The following is a 9,233-nucleotide window of genomic DNA, read 5'->3' as shown; positions in this document are numbered from 1 at the left end:
AGCCGCACACACACCGTTCTGGCATCTGTTCCCAAGCGTAAGGCAAAGTTTTAGGGTCAGGGTACTCAAGGGGCCTTGAGGTTTTCACCTTGCAAAACTTCTTTGTGTTGGACTCCACATACCTGACTGTGATTTAAGGACAAGCAGTATTGCATCTTGCCTGCCCTGGACGGCACGATTCAGAGTGTTTAAAAAAAAAAAAAAACAAACCAACAACAAAACCAACAACCCTCTACCGTCAGCAACATCTTTTTTTGCTGCTTACATCTTTATGACAGCACTTTGGGGCTACATTTAATGAAGACAGCAACATTAGAAATGCTGCCACTGCATCTGGTTTCAATATATTAGCAGCAAGTTATTGTTTAAAGGCTTTGTGGTTAAAAAAAAGAAAAAAAGGTTATATTGCTTTAGATATTGAAAAGAAAAATAGACCCCTCCTCCTTTATTAGGTCTCTAACTAGTTGAACACGAGTCATCCCCTCTGCCGACGGACTCTTAACGGGATAGCTTTGGAGCGTGGAACTGGCCTCGCTGGTCGCATGCCACAGCGTGGCTTTTTTTGGCTCACCGGAGCCCGGCCAGACTACCGTGCAGAGCAGCCTTGGGGGAGGCCCCTGCTCCCGTCCGCAGAGGCTGCCGGAGAGCGGGGTGGGAGCATCAATGCCTGTGTCCTCCTGAAAGCAGGCACGCTGCTTTACTTCTGCGGCTGGAGAGGATGGAAGGATTTTTCCTGCCTTTCCCCAGAAATCTACTTTCTGAGGGAAGTTTTAACCCCTGGCAGCTATGAGATCCCAGAGCAGCTTCCTGATAATTCCCCAAATAGCTCTCCAGCAGCGCTCGTGCCTTGGGTATCACTCCGTCTCACAGCAGCTCTGTGGAGATAGGACTGGCCAGGCTGAACTCTTCTATTCCACTCCCCCTCCCCACCCCCTTATTTTAACTATGAGAAGAGAGGCTCGTTTCTGGCCCTGACATTTTCTCTCTTCCATTATAAAAAGGCCACAGAGTAGAATGTGAACTCTTGAATACGACAGAGATACTGCTTCCAGGATAAAAGCAAGAGCTAGCTTACAAAACTAAGTTTATGCAATAAAGTTATTATATTCTGCTCCTTTTAAGCAGACTCTTGCGGAATTTTTGTACAGTACATGACAGATTTTAAAACTATTTATACCACAGTTAGAGCAAGACCTTTAATACTCTAGTCTTAAGACAGGGTTTGTGTTTGTTAGATTTCTTTTAAAGCTTTAGACAGTTAAATACAGTACATAGATGTCAGCTTTTAAATACAATGCAAGATTATGTAACCTTCTGACTAGCTTCAACCACAGGCTGGCACCTCTTTTAATCATTTCCGTAGCACAAAATGTTCCTTTCCTGATTCGGTGTGTGTCAGGGTGGGTGGGGGGTGGGGTAGTTTTAACTCATTTTGCACTGTGGTGCCAGGTCACGGTAACTAGACTCATCCACAGCTAGCAAGTTCGGTAAATCAAGGGGTTAACAGAGCTGTATTGGAAGGATTATGACTGTATGACACTAAGAGACCAGGAATATGACATTCATATTCGTCCATGGCCAGCACAGATTCATAACACGAATTCCATTGACATCTTTAGGATGTGCAATAGTTATTAGTGCATCTATCGTCGCCTACCAGCTTGCTGCAAGAGAGAATAAGCTATTCTCCTTGGTGCCAAATCTTCAGACTTCGATGGTGTTAGCGCTACAGTACGTTTAGGGTTTGGTGTCTGAAGGCCTGACTCCTGTACGGTCAGATTTAAGACTATTTGGGGTATCTTTTTGTGGGGAAGAAAAGAGATGGAGACATTCTGACGGCGGGAAAGCTGAGACACTGAACACAGATCCATGCAAAAGTTTTGTTCGAGTGGAATAGAAAATAATAATGACTAAATCTAAAACCAGTTCCTAGTTGTTATTAAAACTAGCTACAGTACACTTGGTTTGGGTGCATTACTCCTCCAGAAGAGAGACTTCAGCTTTGGTAGTGCTTAGCATCCCTTACACACCCACTGTGGCTCCCCCGAGGCGCTACGCGCTTTCGGCAGAGCTGCGCTTGGCGTGGGCCGGGACGGACCCCTCACCTCGGAGGTTCCTGAAGTAGAGTTTTAGCTTCTGCGGCTCGGTGATACGTCTCCTGGTGAAGTCCGCGCGCGGGTGGCCTTGGGCGCAGTGATCTGCCTGCAGCAGGTGGAAGAGGCTTGCCATGTTGGGCCCGATCTTCTCCATCAAGCTGTCCTTGATGGTGCTGACAGTCTCTTCATCACACTCCAGCAAGCTTCTCACCAGCTTGTTGTAATACCTGCACGAGAGTTACCATCTGTTACTCCAAGGCAAGACCAAAGAAACAAGGGAAGAGCGAATCTCAAGCCAGGAGACCAGTCCAAGCGATGAAACAATGAGAATCAGAGTTTTTAAGTCATTCAGGATGTGTTTGAAATTGTTTTTTTGACAGGGCACAATGTACATATTCTCGTTGCATCTAAGAAATGCCCTGGAGATGCTGTGCCCCTGACAGCCTGTCAAACTTCTCATTTAGCTGTCCTACATGAGCAGCTGCTCCAGCGCTGACAGGGAAGGCTGCAAGTACAGTGTTTATGGTGTTACCCTGATGGATTGGGAAGAGCGAGGAGCTAAGATGATGCAGTGATTGGCTTATGTGTGTGTTCTACTCTCTGCCAGACAACCCAGGTTTCTAGAGCTTTAGGAAGAAAAATAATTGCATCTGTCTAGTACAGCTACTGCCCATCCCCAGACAGGATAAACTGGATAACGGACTAAACGGATCCCTGCCCTGAACCAGTACAACCCTCCCTACAAATGTGTCCATCCCCTTTCATCCCTCTCCCTTCCCCTCCATGCACAGCCTGTTTCTAGGGACCAGAAGAGGGAGAAGCAAGCTCAGTCCAAGCCAGCGCCTGCTGGACGCATGCATTCCCTGGGAACAGGTCTTTAGGACACATAATCCATTGCTGCTTCCACCAAATGGCCCGTGCATTAAACCCCCAGTGAGGGCCCTACGCTCTACCCTGCTGTGTGCCTGCCTCCCCCCCAGCCCGCCTTGGCAGCAGCCTTGAGTACGCGTTCCTTGCTCAAGGAGGGAGCCAGGAAATTGTGTGGATCTGTCTCCCAGCAGAGGAGCGATGGACGGCGGGTCTGAGGCTGAATGAGCACAGCCCTGCCTGCACGGCTGGCTTGGCCAGGGAGGGCAAAGCTGCAACTGGGGCTTTGCTGTACAAGAGAGCATCTTCCTAGGCAGACAAAGTTGGGAAAAGAGGAGCAGTCCCGTGTTTGCTGGGCTCCTTCTGCCTGAAAGGACGTTGGGAAACTTATTTTAAGCCTTTAAGGTCACCGTGACATTTTTCCACAGGAGCAGAGAAGAGAATAACCTGCAGGTGGAGGAGGGGAAGGAAAAGGGAAATGAGAGTTCACATCCAAACCCCTTTCCTAACTCGCAGCTCTGGCCTTTAGAGCAGCCAGCGGAGGTCAGGTGAGGTTAAAGTTTCTGCTGCTCTTGAAGGACAAAAGGACCAGGCTTTGGCACAGTGGAGCACTCTGCAAGCACGGCTTGGCACTGCTAATATCGAGGTCTGAGGCGTGCACGGCCCCTGATGATGGACGCATCTGTGCGAGCCATGCATCCTGCTCAGAGCAGTCCCAGACTAACAGGGCAGGAGGGGACAGATCCTGTCCACCCTCCTCTGCTGCGCTGCCTACACCTCCTGCCAAACACAGCTTGGTGGTTTCCATGGCTGGAGCTGCAATCAAACAGCTTGCTAGTGCCTGTCAGCAGCGAGCAAAGGCAACAAGGCTTTCCTCTCCTCCTGCTCCTGCCATGAGATTAAATCACAGGAAGATGCTATGACCTTTAACTACTTCCCCTCAGTGTCCCAGGCCAAGTGGCACATTCTTATTCTGTGGCTATGTTGGGACAGGGGCTGGGAAAGCAGGATGCTTTAGGAGACCTCAATGTAAACTATTAGCTGGGAAATCCTGCTGCTTTTGTTACTCAACATGTCATAATATCCTTTGGCTTCGACAAGGCTTGGCGTCAGAGTTCTCTCCTCCCTGGGAGACTCCGGCTCTGGCTCGGTCCTCTGGAGAGGAACGTCCCCAACACGCGTAACACCACTGCTGCCATCACTGTGTCCTCCTTCGCTGAAGTGTCCACACGTCACCCCAGTACCCCTACAGCCCTGCTCAGGGCCATTTAACTCATCATATTACCCTGAGCTGCTCTGTAAAACACTGATGCCGCAGTGCTGCCTGCTCCTCGTCCCAGCCCTCGGGGGAACACTCAACCAGACCTCCTCCAAATTTGCTTGGGGGAAGAGGGGAAAGACACTCAAGTATAATTTCCACGTTCCCACAAGTATGATTTTCTGGATCTAATCCCTACAATAGAGTTTTCTATAATAACTTCGGGCTGGTCAGAGATGCAACAACCATATATCACTTGCATACCTGTCCTAGGATAGTTCTGGAGGCTTAGGATGCTTCTAGATCCAGTCACACAGCCCCCCCTGAGGAGCTGTAGCGTTCACCGCAGCCAGCACACATGCTACATCGCAGCCCGGTCTGGTTGCACTCGAATTCTAGAGCATATTTACTCAAAGTGTTCAAAAACATCCCTTTTATCCCAATCACAAGACTTGGCACTGATTGTTCCAGGATTTAGAGGAAGAAACCCCTGCCCTTGCAGCGTGACTGCGCAGACTGCAGCAGCTCCTCTGTCCCTTGTCCTTGGAGGATGGGGACAGGGCAGTTCTGTGCTCAGATAAAGGTGCCACAGAGCAGCGTGATGTGCCTGTTTCTGCGGGCAGCCTTTGCTATCGAGAAGGAACAGGGGTGAAGATAACCCTAAAAGAGACCATTAACAACACCAGACTGTCCCCAGAAACATGTACTCCTGGATCGCAGCAGAATAAGGCTATAGAGGAGCATGTTCCCTTTAGGCTTTCTCAGTTCTTCATATTGCCATGGAAAGTCAGAGGGCAAGGCCTCATTACCTAGGTGCCATATAAACCCAAAACGGGGATGGCTGCAGTCTGGAGGAGTGAATGAAGTTGCAAGAGGCTGAGATGCCCTTAAGTGCTCAATTTGCCAGAGATGCTCCCTTAATCAAACTGGTTTGGTATTTAAAAGCTCTGTTTACCATTTTATGGCATTCAAACTGGAAGAACTAACATTTAAACAAACGCCAGGCTCTGAAGTAAATGTATGTCCTGTTAATTTTATGTTTCTCCCCTGGAGCTGTTTATGCATGTATTTACCAAAATGAGAATCAGAAGAAAGCTGGCAAAACTCCTCAAGGATTTGAAAGGCAGAGAGCATCACTTAGGCTAAGCTACATCAGGACTTGTAAAAAGTTAGTCAATTTGGTTCCTCTCACTCCTTTCTCTGTGTTTCCCATTTTTGCCTTTGCTGCATTTCAGCTGAGGAAAGCTCCACGTACCTGTTTGAGAACTGATTTGGAAGCTGGACGACCTCCGTGATGGCTTCAGGATTTCGTTTGGCAATGCCGCACATGTCCAGTTTGCTGTAGCACTCCTCTTGCACTTCGGAGATCATTCTTTGGAACGTGGAGCACCTCCGGATGGCAAGGAACACCTTGGATGTAACCCCGTTTGCGATGCATTTCAAGCTTTCTTTCACAAAAGCTTTTCCCTGGAAACAGAAGAAAGACCTTAAGCTGCAACAGATTTCGTAGAAAGGGATGTAAGAACAGATACTCCACTGAGGCTGGCTGCTGTTAATTACCCTTGCTGCAATTACAGACCTTCTGGAGGTCCCTTCCCAAGCACGGCAGGGATCTGGACCCAAAATGCTCACAGCAATTGCATTCACGGCAGTTCCAGTTGGGACGCACACGGTACAGGGAGAACAGCAGGCTCCTGCTCCCAAAGGATTTGGGCAATGGATGCCTTTGCATGAAGAAACCAGAAAGTGCCAGCACTAGAGATGGGCCAATTCTGCCCCCCCCGGGAGGTTCCGAGCGGTCGCTGCACACCGCTGATTTAACACATCTGCTTCACCAGACCTCGGGATGCTTCAAGAGCTTTTAACTTTGTCCTTGGGAGCGAGAGCACAGGGAACAAGGGGGTGTGCACATTTTGGGAAGAAAGTACGAAGGGAAAGGGCCCTTGGCAGAGCCACAGTCCTCTGATATTATCTTATTTATTCTGCTGCGAGCGACTGCAGCTCCAGAGGGGCTGATCTGGCCGCGCATTCCCAGACTTCCAATTCAAATCCCAGCCCTGTGCCAGGTCACACAGTCAGAAGACTTACTTTGTTAGAAGAACGTTTATATTTCCTCCTGAAGAGGAAACTTCGCTCTCCGCCCCACAAAGCGCTCCTTGCCAAGTCCTCACACACAGCATGCCGTATGTGGAAAATGTACTGCAGCAAATAGCCCTGAAGGATGCATTTGTAGCCAAACCCCAAAATCGTGGTGCAGGGGAGTAGCTGAGCAGCAGGAAGGGCTGCAAGAAAGGGTTAAGCCTGCACAGACCCCATCTCTGCCAGGACAGAGAAATTAAGGCATCCTTTCCGCAAAGCGTTTAAGCATGTGCTTTCGTGCCGCAGGACTTGTAAAAGCACTTTATTGAATCAGGGCATGAAAAGGGAGCTCTAACGGCGAGGTATTATTCTTGTCCCCTTTATACTCGTACTGTACCTGAGTGTCAAATTTAGCAGCACTGTAGAGGAAGGACTTGCAGATGTCGTACATGCCATCCGTGTCGCACGTGGAGTTCTCCAGGCAGGCGAAGGCCCCGCAGCCCACCTGGAGGGCACTGTTCAGGCAGCGAACCACCTCGGCTGCAGAGACAGGCACAACGTTACGCACCACTCCCGGATGCCCGGCTCCGGAGAGCCCTTCTCCAGCACAACGTCGAGTCATGCTCGACTGCAGGCAAGCGGTAGCTTTACTGTGTTTTGGGATGAGAGGGAGAGGTAACGAAGAGAGGCACCGCCGGAGGGAATTATTAACTGTAGTCATGCAACAGATCACCAGAAACCAAGGAACAGAAACTGCGGCTACCGAAACCTTCCATGGGTTGCATATGGATTAAGAAAGAGGCAGCATCTGATAGTCTTTGGCTAGATGGAGACTTACGGGTCCATCCCAGCCTAATTCTGATTGCATGCATCCACAGTTCCTCCAGAGGAGGTGGAAGTAATGAGGATGAGCCCGAACAGCACTGGGTTCTCCACGGTCTTAGACCGAAGGGAGGTCAGAGCAGCTGGGCAGCACCTGGCTCATAAACCTCACCCGAAAACGGGACTGAAGTGATAGCGATTGCCAATAAGCTGGCAAGAAATTTGCACTTGCTGCGAGGAAGCGCTGGCTTTGCGAGCATTGGAGGTACCTGTGCTTTTCTAAAGAGCGTAAAGTATCTAGAAATAAGATTTTAGTTTCAGTTATTCGTACTACACAGGACTTGAACGAGCATCTTGGTGCTAAATACTGACCTGGTACCCAGCAGTTTGCAAGCGTAGCCAAGAAAGGTCAGATTGCTGAAGATTCCCAAAGAGAAGGGACATTTGGGCAGAGAAAGTTAAGGTAATGGAGCTGAGCATGTATAATTAAAATCGTTGAGGCAGTGCTTAGTCGGAACAGGAGGGTATCTGTGTCATCCCATCTTTTTTAGTGCAGATAGTATGCATTTTAACAATGAATCAGCAGTATTGCCACATGATTGCCCTGAAATTAGTAGGGATTAACCTTTTTTGGTGAAGCCGAACATCTGTCCCCTTATGTGTCTGTGCAAGGCATATTCATTACTTTTGCAGATCATGTTACGAGACATTCTTTAGGAAGAAATGCAAACCCAGGGTCTCCCATCAAGATCCTAGGTGTGGGAAAAGTGAGGATTTGCAGTTAGTAGAGGAGAACACACCTTAATAAAAGCTAAGTTGTAGCCTAAAGATGTCTCTCTCTAACTAGGGTCTTTACAGGAAAAAAAGGAGGAAAAAATAATAAATACGTATATAAAAAAATCACCCAATTAACCCCTCCTCATTCTCCGTTCTTGCTTACGTGCCCGAAGGGAGAAATATTTGGTAAGATCATCCTCTCCCCGGTTCATAACCTCGCCGTCAGACAAGTCATTCCCGTAATTATGTTTCCACAGGTTCAAATTATAACTTTGCTTTCAGCAGACTTCGTATGCATTAAGCTTTTATTGTTTTAGGCACGGTGCAATAGTGAGACCCTATGTTTCTATAGCAACCAAATACAAAAGGAAATTGAGCAAACACCCTAGTATAATGCTGCAGAGCCTTGCAGATCTAAAATAAGACATCTGTTAATGAGCTCCAAATTAGAGACCTAATATCTTTTCAGGATACTAGAAGACAGATTTTTAATTTCCATTGTTCAAGACAATGCGTCCAACTTATCTAAGCATCTATAGTGCACAAAGTAGAGACATCCAGAGCTGACTTGCCAGCAATTATTTGATCCATTGTAAAAGCAAGTTTGCTAAATGTCACAACTGTATTTTTATGGTACCGTCTAACTGATAGCAATCAGTTTTTGAAAATAAATGCTAGCAGTGGACATTTTCTAGGTTACTGCATTCTTCAAAGTCGCCTATCTCTCTCCCCCTCTTTGAACAGACAGATGTTTGGCAGAACAATGGTACACAGTCAAATTTCCACGGATTTTACCAACTTCCTAAAAAGCAAGGAATTTAACAGCCAAGTACGATTGCAATTGGAGAAGAGAGAAAGATACATGCAAGCAGGGAGAGGGAAAAAGAAGAAAGTACATGGAACTCATTTAGTAGATGGGGGAGGAGGAGGGAGAATGGATTGCATCCTGCAAGCAGATCGCACACCGGTTCCCTGACCCAGCTCCTCCGAGGAGAAGGTTCCTTCTCCAGCTATGCACCCACATCCTCCTGAATCAGACCCTTAAATTAATATTGGCTCTACCAGCCGTTAAGTTTATAAGCAAAAACAAAAAAAAAGAACCCGAAAAATCATCATCAGCGACCCCCGAGGCAGTTCAACGCGCCGGGGTTGGGGCTGAAAGCCCTCCCTGCTGGGTGTTACCTGAGTTCTGGGCTGCAACCCTGGGCTTCCTGGGGCTCACAGAGTCATTCTGTTCAGCTTCGTAGGATGCGGACGCACTGATCACCAGGAGCAGGAGAAAACCAGACTTTAGGAGCATTCTCTGACAAGTTTCCGCTAAGTGTGGGGTTTTG

General features: G+C 48.1%; 1 protein-coding gene across 1 annotated transcript; it reads right to left on the bottom strand.

Moving 5' to 3' along the window:
- Positions 1 to 2,052: 2,052 nt before the first annotated feature.
- STC1 (stanniocalcin 1) lies at positions 2,053 to 9,199 on the bottom strand. Its single transcript, XM_010149821.1, has 4 exons — positions 9,082 to 9,199; positions 6,698 to 6,840; positions 5,477 to 5,688; positions 2,053 to 2,323 (listed from the first exon to the last, which is right to left on the bottom strand). Exons 1-4 carry the CDS (start codon positions 9,197 to 9,199, stop codon positions 2,053 to 2,055), a joined length of 744 nt encoding a protein of 247 aa, XP_010148123.1.
- Between the last annotated feature and the right edge of the window lie 34 nt (positions 9,200 to 9,233).

Source organism: Eurypyga helias, unplaced genomic scaffold (assembly GCF_000690775.1).
Source record: "Eurypyga helias isolate BGI_N326 unplaced genomic scaffold, ASM69077v1 scaffold19934, whole genome shotgun sequence".
NCBI classification, from domain to species: domain Eukaryota; kingdom Metazoa; phylum Chordata; class Aves; order Eurypygiformes; family Eurypygidae; genus Eurypyga; species Eurypyga helias.
The sequence above is the reverse complement of the archived record's forward strand: the minus strand, read 5'-3'. Positions and strand labels throughout refer to the sequence as shown.

Excerpts from the sequence above, each read along its gene's own strand:
- STC1 (XM_010149821.1), bottom strand. The coding sequence starts at position 9,199 with ATGCTCCTAAAGTCTGGTTTTCTCCTGCTCCTGGTGATCAGTGCGTCC. Across the intron at positions 5,689-6,697 it reads CTGCTAAATTTGACACTCAG|GGAAAAGCTTTTGTGAAAGA; the intron begins GTACAGTACGAG and ends TTCTGTTTCCAG. Across the intron at positions 2,324-5,476 it reads CCAAATCAGTTCTCAAACAG|GTATTACAACAAGCTGGTGA; the intron begins GTACGTGGAGCT and ends ACTCTCGTGCAG.